Source organism: Prionailurus viverrinus, chromosome A3 (genome assembly GCF_022837055.1).
Source record: "Prionailurus viverrinus isolate Anna chromosome A3, UM_Priviv_1.0, whole genome shotgun sequence".
Classification (NCBI taxonomy): Eukaryota; Metazoa; Chordata; class Mammalia; order Carnivora; family Felidae; genus Prionailurus; species Prionailurus viverrinus.
Genome location: NC_062563.1, coordinates 120,715,353 through 120,736,809, shown reverse-complemented (window position 1 = coordinate 120,736,809; position 21,457 = coordinate 120,715,353). Strand labels below are relative to the sequence as shown.

Here is a 21,457-nt window from a genome sequence, read left to right as displayed (position 1 = left end):
GGGGACCAAGTATAAGGTTGGTGAAGAAACTGTTATATAGGCGCACTCCCCCATGACACTGGATTTAATGCTCCAAAAAGGACAGCTGGACCCAGTCCTAATGTACTGCTAGATTGGCTCATTTAAGCCTCGGAGTGACAGCGATTGATGACCTATAGGAAATGAATTGGAGATGCTAGAACCACAAGGCAGAGTATAAACAGGCATATCCATACCCTTCCCCATATCTCCTAACCTTTGCCAATTCTGTCTACTAGACTGACAGCATTTGCTTCAAAAACAAAACAACATAAACAACAAATTGATGGCCTCCTCTGACCTCTGAAGTCCATTTTATTCCCTGCATGCCAACCTTGAAATATTACAGACTTACCACCCTCTGGAAACAGTCCTAACCAGTGACTGTAGATATTCCACCTACCTCGCCCCCTCAAGAGGGATAATTCTGAGGACGTTTTATACTGGCTCCTAGAGTTCTCCAGTGGGAAAGCTCCAGATAGTTACTTGCAGCTGTAACTTGCTTGATAACAAATCCTTTACTTGCAAAACTTCCCTTCCCTATCTCGCTTCATGGTCCCCTACTGGTATTTCCTGGGATAATCTTCAAAATAAAATACTTGCACTCAAATCCTTGTCTGAGGCAGCTTCTGGGGGAACTCAAACCGTTTAAAACAGTAAGTCTTTTCACTTTAACCAGGCCAACAACAATTCAGATTACATAAAATCCAAATGTATAGGGTACATATAAACTAAGATTATTATAAATGATTTCCCTAAGCCTTACTGATAGGTAAGTCCATCCACTGCTCCATGGATACTAATAACTGAAGCTCTCTAATTCTGACTTCAACAGTTCCACAATGAACAAATATCTAATCCTACTGCCATACCTGATTGTATGCCCTTGTGCTCCTGACATAACCTTGAAAATCAACACTTACATGAATGTAAGCACATCGCTTTAACTTCCTTCCACTCACACTCCTGGCACTTTGCCTTTTCTTAGCCTCATAATCGAGAGATAACCAACACCTCTGTATTATTCCCTTCACATACTAACTCTGATTTCAAACCCTGCCATTTCCTTCCTCATGATATCTCATATCCACCCCTTTTTCCCATTTCGACTGCCAAAATCTTTGTCCATGTGAATGCACAAATAAAATTCTATGATACCATGATCTCAGACTCTGCACCCACATCTTCCTGTATCTCATCCTGTGGTCAGAGAAATCCACTAGGTATATTTATGCCAACACGTTTCATCTTCAGTGGACCCTAATCACCCTACTCAGGAGTTTCACCCTACCCAATTTAAAAAAATCAGTGCACAAAGTGCACCAAGCCAGGCAAAGAAAAACAAATACCATGATCTCACTCATATGTGGAATCTAGTAATACAAAAAAAAGTCAAATTCACCACAGAAGCAGAGTGGAATGGTGGTTTCCAGCAGCTAGGACGTAGGGGAAATGGGAAGATAGTAATCAAAGGATACAAACTTTCAGTTATTAGATGAACAATCTGGGGACCAAACGTACACGATGGTAAGTGCAGTTGATAATACTGTAGTGTACTGTATATTTGAAATTTGGTAAAAGAGTAGATCTTAAACTACCACAAAAAAAGGTAACTGTGAGATGATAGATGTGTTTTCTATCACACATGATTGTGTGTGGAAATCATCTCACAAGGTACACATATATATCAAATCATCAGGTTGTACACTTTAAATATATAAAATTTTATTTGTCAATTACACTTCAATAAAGCTGGGGGAGGAATATAACAATATATCTGAGCATCTTTCCAAGCTGTCAAATACTCCTCAAAAACTTATCTGAGCCTTGATTATTGACAATTATTTTCAGTTATCTACTACTTTAAACAATGCAACAATAAATGTCTTTGAAGCAAAATTAATAATTTAAAAAAAAGAACCAAACACAGCCTTAGCCTATAAAATGTTAAAAAAAAAAAAGACTACAGTCCTAGCTATGAGAATGTATGCAAAGTTTCTTCAATCTAAAAAGGGTTGAAACTGTAAGCCCATAGAAGAGGCTATTTAATGTCCTAAGCCCAAAGCCAACAAAACAAATGAGTTTTTAGATACAAAACCCCAAAACACAATCCATGAAAGAAAAAACTGTTCAGTTAGATCTTACCAGAATTAACCATTCTGCAAGAGATACTGCTCAGATAATGAAAAGACAAGCCCTAATGTGAAAGAAATGCTTCCAAAGCACTTCTGATGAAGGACTTGCATCCCAAGTGCAAAAAAGAGTTCTTAAAACTCAACAGTAAGAAAACAGCCCAATTACGCCTGGGTGGCTCAGTCGGTTGAGCGTCCGACTTTGGCTCAGGTCATGGTCTCACAGTTCATGAGTTCAAGCCCCGCGTTGGGCTCTGTGCTGACAAACAGCTTGGAGCCTGGAGCCTGCTTCAGATTTTGTGTGTGTGTCTCTCTCTCCCCCTCCCCTGCTCATGCTCTGCCTCTCTCTGTCTCTCAAAAATAAATAAATGTAAAAAAAAAATTTTTTTTAAGAAAACAGCCCAATTAAAAAAAAAAAAAATGATCAAAAGATCTGAGCAGATACCTCACAGAAGACATACAGATGATAAATAAGCATATAAGACATTCAATATCATTTATCATTAGGAAATCACAAATTAAAACACAACGAGATACTGCTGAATGGCTAAAATTGAACAAAAATGACCACACCAAATGCTGACCAGAACGCAGAGCAACAGGCACCCTCGCCCACTGCTGGCAGTAACACACACACAGCCACACCAGCAGACGGCCTGGAAGTCTCTACAAAGCCAACTGTACAGCCTTACCATGCATTCCAGAAATTGTACAACTCGGGATTTACCCAACTGAGTTGAAAACTTCTATCCACACAAAACCTGCACCCAAATGATTACACCCAGCTTATTCAGAATTGCCAAATAATGAAAAGCAACCAAGATGTCCTTAAATGGGTGAACAGATAAACACACTGTGGCACTTTCATAAATGGAATGTGGTTCAGCAATAAGAAATGAGCTATCAAGCCATGAAAAGACACAGACGAAGCATAAATACATACTGTTAAGTGAAAAGAGCCAGTCTGAAATGGCTAAACACCATATGATTCCAATCTCAGGACCTTCCAGAAAAACAAAACTATACAAATGTTAAAACAATCAATGGTTACCAGAGATTTCGGAGGGGGGCGGGGAGGAAAAAGGGATGAACAGGTGAAGCACAGGGGACGTTTTAGGGTGGAGAAACTTTCACAGGATACAGGTTTAGTGTAAATGACACTAAACATTTGTCAAAACCGACAGAAATTTCAGAGTGAACCTTAATGTACGTCAATTTTTTTAAATCCTTGTAATGTCAGAGGATCTCAGGATGAAATGCAGAATGTGACAAAAAAAATCTTACTGTTACAAATGTATGACACAACCTCACTGAAGAGGGTGAGGGGGAAAGTAGTGACCTAAGTAACTCTGGAAATAAATGGAGTCTGTGAGACTAAAGACAAAGCAAAACACACGTAAGTACCGTACTCTAGTTTCTCACCGGTTATAAGTTAACGATTCTGATACGAGTGTGCATGGGCACTGCAACTGAACACCTAAGTTGATGGATGGCAGATGGTGGAGAGTGAGGTTACAGAGAAGCAAGATGAGAAGCTAGCAAGATCCATGTGGTAATGGATTACAATTGGAAACACTAGTACAAGTTCATGTTAGTTTAATATAGATACAGATAGCTACACATAGAAGCATTTGTAGATCCGTGTACATACAGGGGTTAGTATACACAGATATACATCCTTGCTCTGTCAACTGAGAGGGCCTAGAAACAACAATATCCCAATAGCAATGACAACACCTAGTGCTCAGTTTTTGGTATATAATACCACTCTCCAATAAAAGGAACCAAGGCTCCTTGGAGAAATGGCTGAGGCAGGAAATACACAACATGAGCCCTAGAGCATCTTGAAAGAAAGTTTTGGGAGGGAAAACACTACATTACAGGGGCGTATCAAAGAGACACAGAAGCCACCTGTAAGCTCCCAATGGCCAAAGTTAGAAATTTCAGCAACAAAATTAAATAGCATTAAATATCCTTAAGTTGATACTGATATAAATGAGTGAATGAATTAATAAAGAATCAACAAATATCCTACACAGAATTCCAAATTATTTACATAGATACTCTGCCCTAAAGAAAGTGGAGCATAACTCCCCACTCGTTAAGTGTGAGCTGCACACAGTGACTTCCTTCCAAAGAAGAACAGAGGGAGGGAGGAAAGGAGGGAGGGATACCTTGGCAGTGAAGACACCTGACAGACACAACCGTCAATCAGGTGACTGAAGCCAACAGTGACCAATCATGTTGACAGAATGTACCTTTCATATGATGTGATGAAAATGGCATTTTTCTTCTGTGGTCTTCCTTCCCAAAACCTTTAAACCCAGTATAATCATGAGGAGAAGCATCAGGCAAATCTCAATTGAGGGAAAATATACTAAATACCTAACCAGTACTCCTCAAGTTTGTCAAGTTTCATAAAAAATTTGATGAGAAAAGTCTGAGAAACAGGGGTACCCAGCTATCTCAGTCGGTGGAGCATATGACTCTTGATCTTGGGATTGTGAGTTCAAGCCCCACACTGGGTGTAGAGCTTACTTTAAATAAATAAATAAATAGATTTTTTAGAGGGAAAGAGAGAAGTCTGAGAAACTGACAAAGCCAAGGGAAGTCTAAGGAGACATGACAACTAATCATCATGTGGTATCCTGGATGGGATTCTGGAACAGAAAAAGGCCATGAGGAAACAGTAAGGAACCTAAATAAAATACGGATTTTAGTTAATAATAACAGAACATCATCGGTCCATTGATTGTAACAAACAAACTGCACTAATGTAAGATGTTAATAAGAGAACAGGCATGGGGTACGTATGGGTACTCCCTATTATTGCTTTTCAGTAAATCTAAAACTGTTCAAAAAAATTTTTTTAAAGACAGAACAATTATTGGGGCACCTGAGTGGCTTGGTTGGTTAGGCGTCTGACTTCGGATTGGGTCATGATTTTGCGGTTCATGGGTTCGGGCCCCGCATCGGGCTCTGTGCTGACAGCTCGGGCCTGGAGCCTGCTTCGGATTCTATGTCTCCCTCTCCCTCTGCCCCTCCCCAACTCGTGCTCTGTCTCTCTCTCTCAAAAATAAACATTAAAAATTAAAAAAATAAAAGAACAATTACTTGTTTCTTTTCCTTTATTCTCTTAACTGATTTGAAAAGCAATTGCATAGGCATGCCCGGCTGACTCGGTCGGTGGAGCATGCAACTCTTGGTCTCAGGGTTCTAAGTTTAAAGCCCCATGTTGGATGTAGAGATTACTTAAAAATAAAATCTTGAAAAAAAAAAAAACTATTGCAGGAAATAATATCTATAACATTGTGCATTGTTTTGTTGGGCCTGTAACATAAAGAATTCTCTGAAAAGACAGAACAATCCTAAATGTCTACGTACCTAACCACAGTGCCTCAAAATATACTAAGCAAAAATTGACAGAACTAAAAGGAGAAATTGACAAATCCACACTTCCACTTTGAGACTTCAGTATTTCTCTATGATCAATACAAGTAGAAAGTCAAGATGAATATAGAAGGACCAAACACCACCATCAGCCAACTAGTCTAATTGATACTTATCGAACGCTCTACCCGATAATGGCACAATACACGTTCTTTCCAAGTACACATGAAGCATGCATCACCAAATTCATCACAAATTCTCTGGGGATGGAAGCAAAACGATGTGAGTGCAGAAGGACTCCAACTCTATGTAGCTATGTTTTATTTATCAGACTGGATTCTGGGTACACTGTATCATTCTTTACACTTTATACATCCTATTTTATAATAAAATGTTAAGTCATTTACTTTGAATGTATTCTCTAGTAAATCTTTTCTTTAGCGGTTGGGGGGTGGTGACAGGGTAGGCAGGACTCCATATATCTTATTATTAAAAAGGAATGTATTAGGGGCGCGTGGGTGGCTCATTTGGTTAAGCGACTGACTCTTGGTTTTGGTTCAGGTCATGATCTCACAGTTTGTGACTTCGAGCCCTGTGTCAGGCTCTGTGCTGACAGCACAGAGCCTGCTTGGGATTCTCTGTCTCCTTCTCTCTCTGCCCCTTCCCCGCTCATGCTCTGTCTCTCAAAAATAAATTCATAAACATTTTTTTAAAGAGGAGCATAACAAATACCATAGTTCTGTACTTTCATCCAAATGTACAAGAACTCCTGCAAACTCCATAATTTGATATAATATTTATTATTTCAATCTTCAGCAATGTCTTCCATGAGTATCCCAACAAAGGATGCATTCTATTTTGTCACCAAACTAAAGTTATTGATTTGTCTACATCGTATTTAAGCCACTTTTACCAAAACAGGAAGAGCAAAGGTTTATGGCTTTTTGTCTTTTACTCCTAAAGTAAGAAATCTCCGAAGAATCTCCTAAAAATGTATCACTAACTTAATAATTTTTAATGTACTAGATTAGTTAGCTCATGACTGTAATCATTACTGAAAAAGCAGTTTGTCTTCATATACCAAATGCTTAGCTTTAAAATATCTCAACTGATAACATTAGCCTCATACTATCATCATTAGTGAATATCTTAAGACACACTACACTCAACAGTGCATATAAACCCATATATCAAATAGTATTTAACAAATTTTTTTACTGATTCCTCTTCATTCCACTTAGATCATTATTGTTTTGTACTCTGCATCAGACTGACAAGCTCATAATATCAAGTATCAGCTCTGCTTTTTTCTTGTTGTCCATGTGTCCTCACGTTAGTACTTCAATCTCCAGTTGAGTCTGAAACCTCAATCTACAACTCTTTGCAGAAACCTTTTTAAGCCCTTTGTCTATTTAGCAAGGTTCATTTCATTGAAATAAGATATAATCTGAAAGACCACTAATCCAGGCAGAGATGAACTGTAATATGTCCGAACAGAATGTAAGCCAACAAATAAGGAGGCTCACACAATGGGCCCCTCCAGGCTTTGTGGTCCCCACTATCCCCCTCTCAGGTTACTTTGCTTACCATACCTGATGTATATCACCAGGCATACAGATGGAGTAAAGTGTCGACCTACGGATGAAATATTAGTAAGCCCATATTTTGTTATACCCTACCTAGGGGATCATTTTGCATGCCTCCCACTCTGGAAACCACTGCTCTTTAAAAAAACAAAAACAAAAACAAAAACAAAAACCAACAATGAGAAAATGGGACTATGCTAGATTTGAGGAGCAAGTGAGTAATACAGGTGCAGAATTAGATAAGGACATTTAGAGCCTATGTAGTTAGTTAACTTGGCCTAAGGTTACAAAGTTAGTCATTGGTGGAAGCAGACAACCCATCGGACTCGAAAGCCTATTCTCTTTCGGCTGTGCCACATCGCCCCCTACAGGGACGACAGAAGGATTCCAGGAGTGAGGAAAACAGGTCCACAAACTGGGGTGCTAGATCAGACCTCACGTCACAGTTAAATGGGGTTTGGAGGCTAGTGTAACGAAACGTCTGGATTCTTGTCCTGGTTCTAGTCCTATCTAGGCAGCAATATGCTTCAGAGTTGGACAAAGTCTGCAGGGGAAGTTAAGTAATTCCCACAGTAAAGATTAAAGGAAAGAGAGCAGGCTCTAGAAACATTTCCAGAATGTCTCTGTACTACACCCAAGTGTTAAATATCCTTCATTTCCCTTGCATCTTTTTGTTAATGTCTTAACCCTTCCAGCTGTCAGTTACTTCAAAGCATCCAGGTATCAAAACTTCTTGTGCAAATTCACTGTCTCCCAGCAAAACTCCTGTCAGTTTTTCTCTGGATGCCCATTTATTTAAGAAGTCCAAGATAATGGAGATTATCACTAATTAGTACTTGACTAGTTATACTAGTCAAACTTCTCTGAAAGAGAACTTCCTTACTTATTTCTGGAAAATTCTCAACTATCTTTCCTCTAACACTTCTTCTTTCCTCTTCTCTTTCAGATTTAAAAAAAAAAATGTCAGGGGACATAAATGTTGTGAAACCCTAAGATTTGCATTTTTACAAATCTAAAAAAGTTCTCTAGATTCCAATAAAAAGCATTCAAAACTGCCCTCCACTACTACCAAGAGCTCTGAATAGCTAATATAATAGCCTCACTGGGCTATGGAAACTATTAATAAATTATGCAAAGCATTTAGCCCAATGTCTAGCACAAAATAAGAGCCTAATAAATGTTAGCTACTTATTATTATTATTATCATTAATATTGATGTTATCATGTAACTACCCTCCTGGGTAATGTCTAAACTAGAATTCTACAGGCAAGACTCCTTCCTAATTAACAATTTTTCTCATTTATTAAGGTATAAAAATATTGGGGTGCCTGGCTGGCTCAGTCAGAAGAACATGTGACTCTTAGTCGCAGAGTCGTGAGTTCAAGCCCCTATTCTGGGTGCAGAGTTTACTGAAAAAATGAAATAAAATAAACTTAAAAAAATAAAGGATAAAAACACAGACTTGGAAGAAGAGTAAACACTTTGTTATCAATCACTTGCAACACTAAATTTGGAATAAAGAAAAGGTTTTTAAAAAAAGTGAAAGAGATAAAGAAGTAGAAATGCAATGTGCCCAAAGAATCAGAGAAAGAATGTAATAGAAAGTAAGCCACAGAAAGGAGAAACAGGTGCCTCTAGTGTGCTCGACACAAACCTCCTAGTTTTACCTAAAACCTGCCAAAGGCTGCTTAGTTAATAAGAGGAAATTTTAGTTCTAAGCAAAGATACTAAACTACTTATCTAATAAGGAAATAATAAAAGCATATGAACAGTAAATAAAAGGTACACTCTTGAAATGACATGCAAAGCTCTAGTTTTCATAGTCACATTTCAAAAAATGTATCCTTGTTAGTTATTTCTATAGTTAAGCTTGTCCCCAGAGACTTTTTTTAAAAAGAAAGATATTAAGAATGACTTTTTGGGGGCTCCTGGGTGGCTCAGTCAGTTAAGTATCTGACTCTTAATTTTGGCTCAGGTCATGATCTCACAGCTGGTGAGTTCCAGCCCTGCACAGGGCTCTGTGCTGACAGTGCAGAGCCTGCTTGGGATTCTCTCTCCCTCCCTCCCTCTCTGATCCTCCCACGCATGCACGCATGTGCACACACACACTCTCTCTCTCTCTCAAAATAAACTTTAAAAAAAAAAAACAATGACTTTTTCAAATGAGTTTGGAACTAATGAAAACAAAATAAAACCAATTAAATAGCAGTGTGCAGGGGCACCTGTCTGGCTCAGTTGGTGGAGTGTTGACTCTTGATCTTGGGAGCTGTGTGCCCAAGCCCCATGTTGGCTGTGGAAATTACTTAAAAATAAAATCTTAGGGGCACCTGGGTGGCTCAGTCGGTGAAGCATCCAACTCGTGGTTTCAGCTCAGGTCATGATCTCAGGGTTGGTAAGACTGAGCCCCATGTGAGGCTCTGGACTGACAGAGTGGAGCCTGCTTGAGAGTCTCTCTCTCCCTCTCTCTCTGCCCCTCCCCTTGCTCATGCTATCTCTCTGTCTCAAAATAAATAAAACACTTTTAAAAATTACTTTAAAAATAAATAAAATAAAATATTTTTAAAATAATAAATAAATAAATAAATAAATAAATAAATAAATAAATAGCAATTTTCAACCTTTACATCAAAATCCTATGGAGCACCTGGGTGGCTCAGTTGGTTGAATGTCCAACTTCGGCTCAGGTCATGATCTCGAGGTTCATGGGTTCGAGACCTGCGTCGGGCTCTGTGCTGACAGCTCAGAGCCTGGAGCCTGTTTCAGATTCTGTGTCTCTGTCTCTCTCTGCCCCTCCCCCACTCACACTCTGTGTCCCTCTCTCTCTCTCTCTCTCTCAAAAGTAAATAAACATTAAAAAAAATTTTTTTTGTTAATCCTAGACATTAGCAATTCCTTTTCTGAGTTCTCATATCTTTAATGTCAGTTAATATATCTGTAGTACTGATTACGAGCTACAAAAACCAAAGCAAAGCAATGGTGAATGAGAATGGGAGAGCTTAGAAATGACTGACCTAACCCAGACCCCCTACTTTGAGCATCCAAATAAATGTCTTGTCCCAGGTTACAGTTATGCTTCACAATAAAGAAAGCCCAGAACCCCCAACTCTTGGTCCATTATACCATCTTTCTACATTAGTATAAAATGTAGTAAAAATTTTAATAAACAAGTATGAAAAAACACAATGCAACAGAAAAAAAGGTAAATGATGAAAAAGCAAGTCACAGAAATGGAAGTCTAAAGAGCCAATAAAAACATCGAGTAATGTTCAAACTCACTAGTAATCAGAAAAACATATATTAAAAGACAGAACCAAAATAAGATTACATTTTTCATCCAGCAAATTGGCAAAAATTATAAAGCCTAATAACACTAAACATTGACAAACCAGGGAAGCAACAGAATCCACACACCTCTGGTGTGAATGTTAACTGGTTAACGCATCAGAGAGAAATTTAGTAATATCCACTAAAGTTAAAGATGTGCTTGGCACATAAGCCAGTGTTTTACCCCTAGGTACATACTCTAAAAGTCATTCATGTGTGCACAAGGAAATGTGACAAAAATATTCACAGCAGTGTTCCTTGTGATGGAAAAAAAAAAAAATCCAGAACAAATGAATTGCCAATCAATGAGAAAACATAAAGGTAAACTATGATATAGTCAAAAACCAGAATCCCATTCTGCCAAGATGTATATATCCATATATCCATATATGTATGCTACATATATCCATACAGATGAGTGTCACAATACTGAGAGGAAAAAAAGACAAGTTACAAAAAGAAATGATTACTACTCTTAATATAAAGGTTTTTTTTATTTTTTTAATGTTTATTTATTTTTTGAGAGAGAGAGAGACAGAGTGTGAGCAGGGGAGAAGCAGAGAGAGAAAAGGAGACACAGAATCTGAAGCAAGTTCCAGGCTCCGAGCTGTCAGCGCAGAGCCCAATGCGGGGCTCGAACTCACAAGCTGTGAGATCATGACCCGAGCCGAAGTCAGATGCTTAACTGACTGAGCCACCCAGGCGCCCCAATATAAAGTTTTTTAAATGCAAAATAATATTATACATTTCAGGGCTATTTACATATATAATAAAAGTATAAAAATATGTACAGGAATGGAAAGCATCAAATTCAGAACAGTAGTTTCTTCAAAAGGGGAGGAAAACACAATTGGGAAGGAGTTCTGTGAGGGTTCAACCTTAAAAGGAGCCTGGTTTCTTAGTTAGTATGGTATTCACTAGTATGAACACAGGTATTCACTAATTTTTTTAATTTTTTTTTAATGTTTATTTTTGAGAAAGAGACAGAATGCGAGCAGGGATGGGGAAGAGAGAGATAGAGAGATACAGAATCCGAAGCAGGCTCCAGGCTCTGAGCTGTCAGCACAGAGCCCGGCGCGGGGCTCGAACCCACAAACTGTGAGATCATGACCTGAGCTGAAGTTGGACACTCAACTGACTGAGCCACCCAGGCGCCCCAGGTATTCACTATTTTTATTTTCTGTACCTCTGAAGGTCAATGTTTCATAATGTTCACAAAGTTAAAGGAAAATAAACTCAAGGTCCAACCAAAATAGTTACTCCAGAGCCCACATACTTAACCATGATACTATATATATATATAGTATACTATAGTATATATCTCTAGTATCTATAGTATACTATATATATATATATATATATATATATATATATATATATATAGTATATATCTATATCTATATTTGTTTGTTAAGAAAGATTTAATCATTATAAGAAATCTCTCCAGAAGATACAAAACATCAGACTGGGAAAAAGCAAGGAAGTACCTGACTAACAAAAAAGTCTCTCAAGGAAATCATATTGGAGACACAAAGCGGTCCTATCACCATGCTCAGGAATCATGTGGGTAAGCCAAAACACAAAACTCAAGTTGAACTGGAACATCAAACATGCTATTTAAGGACAGTATTGTAGAAACAACATGGGCTTTGAAGTCTGCCCTGGGTTCAAATACTACCTGGGTTTCTAATTAGCTATGTGGCCCTAAACAAGTTTTAACTTCTCTGAGCTCAATTTCCTCACCCATATACTGGAGATACCATATCTAGCTTCCAAAGTTATAAAGAGTAAAGAGTAGTCCTTATCTATGAAAATCACTTGATACACTGTAGCCTCAAAATAAATAATATTATTCCTGGCAGAAGGTCTCTCTCTGGCAAGAAGAGACAGAGCAGGCAGAGAGAAAAGTTAAAAGGAGGGAATAAAGAGCCTACAAATAGAAGCCAGGAAGAAGTTGGAATTGTTAGGAGCTGAAAAAGTCTTTGTTGAATCCCATAAGTTACCAAAAAAAAATTCTTTAACTGTGCACTATTTCACTATAGAATGCTTAGTTACAAGAATATTTAGCCTAGACTTTTTCATCACAACATTTCAGTCTTGTTTTAGCTTATTTATAGTGTTAATACACAAAAATTCAAGATCAAAATGGGGTTTTATAAAGATTCACTTTTTGTTAAAAATGCATTATCAAATAAACCATGTACAATATACCTGTTTCTCTCAGTTACCTACAACTCAGAAATATCTCTCCTACTCTTAACATATTAAAGAGAAAAGAATGATAATTTCAACAAATACAAAAAAAATGCCCTTGATAAAATTCAACACCCAATAAAAATACAAACCAAAAACAGATGAAAACTTCCATAAATTGACAAAAGAAATCTACCAGAAACCTTCAGTAAGTATATCTAATAGTGAAACACTGGAAGCATTCTCATCAAGGAAAAAGATAAAAATGCTCATTATCATCACTACTATTCAACTTCTATACTGGAGGGTCTGGGCATTGCAATAACGCAGACAACAAAATGGCATGAACTTTACAAAGAAGCCTGGTCAATTCAGGCTTCTAATCAAAGTAACCCAGTAAGTAAACAACCCTGATGCATCCCCTCCACTCCAAATGCACAGCAACAGATAAAATATTTGTTAAATATATTTTTAAATGACTTGAACATGCTCAAAAACAAGGTAAAACCCCATGTGGATCAGAAACAAAACACACACACAAAATTGTGAGCAGGACTGAAGCTACAGGCTCACTAGACTCGGAGTCCAGAAGCAGGTGCACATCTTCTGCAGGGCAACAGTAACACAAAGTGAAGGAGGTGGAGAAACAGGAGACATGACAGCTGAGCCAGACTCACGGCTTCAAGCCAAGGATGAGGCTGGAGCTGAAAAGAAGCTACAATGTACTGCTGCCAGTCTCTGCCTAGAGCTACAGTGTGTATACTGCTCTAGGCCTAGACAAGTGGGAAGATAAAAACACAGCCTCACGACCAGGAACTGAAACGAGACATTCACAGACTCTGTGAACAGATCTAAAATAGCCCCAATTATCTCAAAGAGTAGGACCCCCTGACCCACCATCATCATATCTGATTTCTTGACTACGGTCCAAAAAGGCAATAAAAGCGCCTGAAATATCACCACACAGAGAAGGGTGAGCACAGAAATAAGGAAAACACAATCAAAAGCACTCACACTTGAATGAGTCTGTAAATCAAAACTTCAAAAGACATAAAGAAATATAATGCTAAGAAACACAGCCAACAAAAGCAACAATTAGAATATGAATTCATTCCAGGGGCACCCGGGTGGCTCAGTCGGTTAAGCGTCCGACTTCGGCTCAGGTCATGATCTCACGGTCCGTGGGTTCGAGCCCCGTGTCGGGCTCTGTGCTGACAGCTCAGAGCCTGGAGCCTGTTTTAGATTCTGTGTCCCCCTCTTTCTCTGACCCTCCCCTGTTCATGCTCTCTCTCTGTCTCAAAAATAAATAAATGTTAAAAAAAAAAATTGTTTTAAGAGTCTCATGCTCTACCGACTGAGCTAGCCGGGCATAAAAAAAATTGTTTTAAGAATATGAATTCATTCCAGATGAAGTTTAGAGAACAGTCTGACAAAGACTTATTTTTTAAGTACATTTAGGGTGCTAGGATATAAATTTCTTTAATTATCAGGAATGCAAAATTGTACAGCCACTTTGGAAAACAGTTAGGCAGTTTCTTGTATGGCTAAACATACTTTTACCACACAATCCAGCAAAAATGCTCCTACATATTACTTGAAAGAGTTGAAAATCTATGTCTAAGCAAAAACCCAATCATGGGTATTTATAGACATTTTATTCATAACTGCCCCAAACTGGAAGTAACCAAGATGTCCTTTAATAGGTGAATGGATAAACAAACTAGTACTTTCATATAATGGAATATTATACAGTGATAAAAAGAAATGAGCTATCAAGCCAAGAAAAGACAGGGAGGAACCTTAAATGCATATTGCGAAGTGAAAGAGAGCAGTCTGAAAGACTACAATACTGTAGGCTTTCCAACTGTATGGCATTCTGGAAAAGGCAAAACTATGGACAGGGTAAAATAATCAGTAGCTATCAGGAGCTCAGGAGGAGGGAGGGAGGAATGAATAGCTGGAACACAGGGGATTTTAGGGCAATGAAGTTATTCTGATGATACTGCAATGACACTACATGAAATGTCATGTAATGACATTAATGATGCATGACATTTTGCATTTGCAAAATCCACAAAACACAAAGGACACAAAGAGAAGCCCAATATAGATATACTATGAACTTAAATTAATAATAATGTATCAGCATTGATGCGTCAGTTGTAACAAATATACCACACTAATACAAGATGTTAATAATAGGGGGAACTGTGAAGATGAAGAGGTATATACTGTGCACTATCTACCCCCATTGGTCATATTCAGTTATGTATATAACTTTTTAAAAAATATCATGGACAATCCCACTTCTAGATACACACACAAATGAACCAAAAACAGGGACCTGAACAGATATTTTTTGCACACCCTGTTTATAACAGCATTATTCACAGTAGCCAAAAGGTAGAAACAACCCAAGTGTCCACTGTTAGATGAACGAATAAATAAATGTGGTACATACATACAATGGAAGAGTATTTAGCCTTTAAAAGGAAAGAAATCCAGGGGCCACCTAGGTGGCTCAGTAGGTTGAGCGTCCGGCCCTTGATTTCGACTCCAGTCATGATACCAAGGTGGTGGGGTGGAGCCCCAAGTCGGGCTCCATGCTGAGTGTGGAGCCTGCTTAAGATTCTCTCTCTCTCCCTCTGCCCTTCTCCCCAGCTTGTGCTCTCTCTCTAAAAAAAAAAAAAAATTTTAATAAAAAGGAACAAAATCCCGAGACATGCTATAATATAAATGAACTCTGAAGACATTACGCTAAGTGAAAGAAGCCAGACACAAAAGGACACGTGTTGTATGATTCCACTCACATGAGGTACCTGCAGTAGGCAAATTCACAGGGACAGGGAGTAGAATGGTGGTTGTCAGGAGCTGGAAGGAGGTGAGAATGAGGGGTTCGTGTTTAGTGGGTACAGACTTTCAGATGGGGAAGATGAAAAAGTTCTGGGAATGCACAGTGGTGGTGGTTACACAACAATGTGAATGTACTTAGAGCCGCAATTGCTCACTTACAAATGGTTAAAATGGTAAATTTTATGTCACGTATATTTTACAATTTAAAAAATGAGGAAAGATACTAAAAAACTGGTTATCCCAATTGAAAAAAAAATTATCTCTTCATTATACCACATAGAAATTCCCCATGGAAAGCAAAACTTTTTTTTAATTTTAGAAGAAAATATAGAAATCTATAATTCATACCGCAGGGTAGAGAAAATTTACTTAAGCCAGACACACACAACGTTTTTTAATTTAAGGGTAATTTTTTCACAAATGTAACATTAACATTTTAGACTTGTATACAAAGACACTAACAAAGGGAAAAGGCTAGCCTCAGACTAGCAGGATGCATTTGCAACACATATAGCCATCACATAATTAGTATCCAAAGTAACCCAACTGTCTGTTCCTCGTTGAAGGAAGAATGAAAAAGGTGATTTAAGTCCACAACTGAACGTTACCCAGTAGTTAAAAAAAATGAACCAGAGGGGCGCCTGGGTGGCTCAGTGGGTTAAGCGTCCGACTTCGGTTCAGGTCATGATCTCGCGGTCCGTGAGTTCGAGCCCCGCGTCGGGCTCTGTGCTGACAGCTCGGAGCCTGGAGCCTGCTTCAGATTCTGTGTCTCCCTCTCTCTGACCCTCCCCCGTTCATGCTCTGTCTCTCTCTGTCTCAAAAATAAATAAACGTTAAAAAAAATTAAAAAAAAAAAAATGAACCAGATCCACCAGTTCTACAGTTAATTCTCCCTCAATTAAAATTTAAAATGTGTACCCCCCCAACCTAGCAAATCTACTTCTTTCATTCACTGCAGCAATGTCTGAAATAGCAAAGAGCTTAAATGGCCTTTAATGAGGAGATGATTAAATAAACTACAGTATAATACACATACTGCATAAGAGATCATAGAGTAGTCAAGAGAAATCAGGTAGATCCCTATGTTCCAACATGGAAAAATCTTAGACATTTTGTTAGGGGAAAAAAAAAAGTTGCAGAACAATGTGTACAGTATCATGTCAATAACTTAGGGGCAGAAGGAAACTGCTTTATTTCTGTATTACCTATACTGTGTGTGTATACATGAAAATGAAAAGGCCTAGAAGGACCACTGATTCTTCTACAACTGACAACAGCAATTTCAGCAGAAAAGGGAGTGGGCCAAGGGGGCATTTATTCTGTCTGTACTATTTGAGTTTTTTATAAGAAAATGTGCATTCATAAGCCATTCGCAGAGCTGCAGTAGACAGCCACATAGACTGTGCATGAGACAACCCCAGGAAGTCCCATGTGCAGGGACTCTGATATAAACAGCACCCCCTAAAGCTGGGCAATGTACATCCTGCACAACTAGACTCTAGAGCCCTGATGGCTGTGTAATTAGAGGTAAATAAAATGAGAGGGGGTGGACTGTACACCAGCATGAGGGAATTTTCTGGGGTGATGTAAATTTCTATATCCTGACTGGGGTAGTGGTTACAGAGTATATACATTTTTCAAAACTCATCCAACTGTACACAGACATTTGTGCATTTTATTATATGTCAACTATACATTAATAAAATTAATTTTAAAAGAAATATAAATTAAATATACAGATAAAATACAATGTCATTGGGAGAACCTGGAATAAGGTACCCAAAATTACAGGGGCAGGGCACCCCAGAACAAGAACAGATGGGCTCCTGTCGGATGCATTCTGAAGTACACAGTCCTAAAACTGAAGAGAAATTAACTTAGTTCTTCAAAGCTTACAGCACAAGACCAAATGTGGATTAATATGACTCTTGTTTTTTATATACAGAAACGAAGGCCCTGAAAGATTTCTATTAGAGACATAAAATAAATGGTAACTTGGCATTCTATTGGTTCTGAGTCTAATTTTCTAAGTAAAAAACTTGCCTCTCATGCATAGTGGACGCTCAAAAACCTTGCCAGCATAACTTTGACTACATAACCCTCTTCAAAGGTAATTCCACTTACGTATGATAAAAATCCTCACAGAACTCATAAAAGGTCAAGTTTTAATTTGGCACACAAAGTAACCCAACTGGCACTACAACCCGGGGCACTGAAACAGCAGCCGGGAGCTGGAGAGCCCAGAAATCCAACCTCAGCAGAGAACAGGTAGAATTGCAGTCCTTACAAGAGATACACGCTCTTCCTACAGATGGAAGATCCAAGGACCAGGATAAAGGGGGGGGGGGGGGGGGGGGGAATGTTCCCTAGATAAAAGTACTCTTCTTCTTCCTCAAGTGATAGAACAAAAGGGCCAGAATTGGATGATTTGAAGCAATGACCCACGGAGTAAGCTCCTGCTGGACAACATGCAATAAAGATGTGAAAGTGGCAGTGTGGCCACAAGAAATCACGACTCCATCACCTTAGCCATGGCTTTAAATACCCAGACCTAGGAACCTGGGTTACCTTACATGACTCCCCCCGCCCTCCCCGCCAAAAAAAAAAAAAAAAAAAGGGAATTATTTCAGGAAGAGAGGAAATCAGCCATCCCTAACACCAACGTAATTAATAGTGTGCTCCGTGTAAAATACAGCAAAACCTTGTTTGGTTCGTTCATTCATGCAATGGATACTTTTTGTCTGACTGCGTGGGCCACGCACTGTTCTTGCCATTGAGGCTATAGCAGTGATAGTCACGGAGCTTAGTAGGAAATTTCCAAATTTCTTCTTCCCTTCTCCCCCCTTTAAATGTTAGGCAGAACTGCCTTCAAACTCTCCCAAATTTCTCCCACAAGCTCCTCTGACTCTTCTGCTTTATCCCCAAACCAAGCCATTTACGGCTCCAATTCCCCAACACTGGGAAAAGACCAAAAAAAAAAAAAAAAAAAAAAAAAAAGACCTAAAGTGAATGAAGTATGAGACAAAATTCATGCTGCTTTGTATTTTATACGCATACCTTCACTACCACATTGTCAGCACCTAAATAGCAAATTACGGTTGGGTTTTACGCTATTTTGTGGCCTCAGTGCTGACCATGGTTCTCTACCCAAGGTAGCTGATCAATAAACGTTTACTTGGAACGCTGGAAGGTCTTCCTAATCCCAAGGCCTGGCACAGGAATTTAACAGCAAGCATTTGTTAGCTGCATCCTGCCTCCTCTCAGGACACCTTCCTTTCAAAGGTGACCTCGGTGCACAGGTTCACTGTTAGGCGCCTCGGCGAACAGTGTTTGGGAGTGATCTGAAATAAATTCCCTTCCCTCTGCCAGGGCCTAACTGCCTCACCTGCCCTCTGCCAGGACCTGCCTCCTTCGCCCCTTACAGCACCTAACGCAGAGCCCCCTCCCAGCGAGCCGGGCTCCAGGAGCATCAACCCGGCGCCCGCACCCCGGCCCCAGCGCCCTGCGGCCACCGTGCGCTCCGGACCCCGAAGACCCCTCCCCGGCCCGGGGCTCAGAGCCCGGCAGCGCCGGCCCGGGACTCCGCTCCATCCCCTCCGCTCGCCCCTCCGGGGCCGGGCGCGCGGCACCGTCTCCACTCGCAGCGCGCGCGGTGCAAGGGCCCCGGCTCCCGGAGCCCCCGTCCCCGCCGCTCCTGGCCCTGCAGGCTCCTGAGGTCCGGGCGCTGCGAGGGCTCCTTCCCGCTCCTCGCGGGCGCGAGGCTCCAGCACCGCGCTCCTCTCCCGCAGCCCGCGGCCGCCGCCGCAAACCCCCCCACCTCACTCACTTCCCGGCCGGAGCTGGGGACGTCGAGAGGGTCTCGGGCGGCCGCAGCCTCCTCCGCCTCCTCCGGCCCGGCCCCGGCGGCTGAGGTGGCGGCTGCGCCCGCTCAGGCCCCGGAGCCGCCCCCGCGGCGAACGTTCTCAGGCGCCCGGCTCGCGCCGTTTCCCCGCCCGGCACGCGCAGCAAGCCCGCCCCCGGCGCGAGGGCGCGAGGGCGCGAGGGCGCGAGGGCGCAGGGCGGGGGGCGGGCACGCGCCGCCTGCGCGAGCGCGCGGCCGGGGGCGGGGCTTCCGCCGCGCCGAGGAGGGGGCGGGCGAGCGGGCCGAGTTCCCTTCGAACCCCGCCCCCTGCAGCCGAGCGGGACCCGTCCCCCCCCCAGCTCGCCAGGCGGCTCGCAGACCTGCGAGGGAAACCTGCCCCCTTCGGGCTGGTCGCTCACACTGGCGGCGGGCGGCCGAGGTGCGTTTCAATTCCACAGGTATGTGCGGGGCAGCTGGATACTCGGCACGACGTGACTATAAGGTAAAGAATGCAAAGAACCACCCCATGAATCATTCATCCGCGCCTCGAGCAAGAGATCTTGCCCTGAGTGGTTTTTCCAAATTAATTCAACTCAGCAAGCGTTGACTGAGCACCGACTCCGTGCCTAGCGCTGTACCAGGTGCTGTGTAGGTGCACCGTCACGGTCACGGTCACGGTCACGGCCCCCGGTCTCGAGGTGCGCATAATTTAGTGCAAAAGCAGCCGTGTAAACAACCAGGTCTGGTGACCCATGCAAAGCAAAGCCACAGGGAGATGCTGTGGGAGGGCAGAGGAGGAAGAGATTACTTCCGCTGGAACCGCGTGGAGGGGCTCCAGGGAGAGGTGGCGTTTGTGTTCAGTCTGGAAGGAAGAAAAAGAAAGACGTCCTAAGAGAAAAAAAAAGGAGTGCATCCAAGGCTAGGTAAACAGCTTGGGCAAAGGAACAGAGGGCTACCCAAGTTTACCATCTCAGCATCAGCTTTTGTGTTTTAGTATTATCCATTTTTGATAGAACCCTTTCCAAACATAGATGATTCGAAATTAGAAACAGCTAAACTTTTTTTTTTTTTTTTGATGGTTCAAAGGATCATTTTTCTCGATGATGAGCCTTTCTCAAGGCTCAAAACAGCAGTGTCCTTCAAGGGCTACTGATATGTGAGCCCATGATGTAAGTCCCTAAGCCAAGAGCCCCCAAGCCAGTATGCTTTAACGTCTGGTTTTTCACTGCTTTTTGGCACCTTATGGTAAGGCAGATCGTACCACCTCCTGCTGCTGTCTGCCTGCATGCCTGCCTGCCTTTAGAACATCCTCTTCCTCCTCCTCACATTTTCCTATTTTTAAACTCCTCTGGTGAAGGAAATGCTGGTAACTAACTTTGTTAAGTAAGGGTAAACAGACTCCTCAAAAAAAAAGGACATCACCTTTCACACATGAATTTTAGGACTATTTTTCATGCTTAGAAGACTTTTTCATTTGTATTCAGGATCTTGACTGTGTTCTGAATATGCTAAGATACTCAGAATACAGGCAAGAGACGTCTTATTTATTCATTTACCACTTATTGAGCACCAACTACATGGGAGGCTTTGAAAGGGTAAAACATTGACCCTACCCTTCGGAGAAAAGACGTGTAAATGATGTAAAATAAATATGTCAATACTGTCTGCTATATTTGCCGTACTGATCGAAACCTAGGTAATATCAGTATGTGAGCTAGACTATAATAAAGCATTCTGGGAATTAACTTCTTTAAATACACTTGTATTAGCATCTCTCCATCACGGTTCTGTACCTCATCACCTCCCACATCCTCAGAAAACTCCTTTCAAACATATTTTGATCACGCTCCCTCTCTCACTCCCAAAATTATCGACTCTTACCTTTTTCCTTCACCATCTGTCATGTTCAAGCTTTTCCTGTCCTCAAGAAAAAGAAACCCCTCTGTCACCCTGGACTGTCTTCTGGTTACCACTTGCTCCCTTTCTGTATTTGCCTTCACAAACGCCTTAAAAGTAGTTTGCACTTCTACTCTGCCAACACGGCAGCCTCCCCCTTCTCGACCCATGGCTATGTGACTTCTGTCCCCACCACATCACGGTGCTGCTCTCAGTCATTTAG

The 21,457-nt window shown here is 40.9% G+C and overlaps 1 protein-coding gene across 4 annotated transcripts in view; it reads right to left on the bottom strand.

The window, feature by feature from the left end:
- The window catches only part of DTNB (dystrobrevin beta), a 245,529-nt gene extending 224,284 nt beyond the window's left edge, over positions 1-21,245 (bottom strand). For 2 of the 4 annotated variants that reach the window (XM_047853828.1, XM_047853825.1), the window contains exon 1: positions 21,220-21,238. Coding sequence is in view for 1 of the 4 variants with exons in the window: in XM_047853827.1 (XP_047709783.1) it covers positions 21,220-21,242 (23 nt within the window). In the remaining 3 variants the exon portion in view is untranslated. Of the gene's footprint in view, positions 1-19,323; positions 19,506-21,219 lie in introns of those variants that run through there. The other 2 variants (XM_047853827.1, XM_047853826.1) reach the window with 2 other exon arrangements.
- Positions 21,246-21,457: the final 212 nt, after the last annotated feature.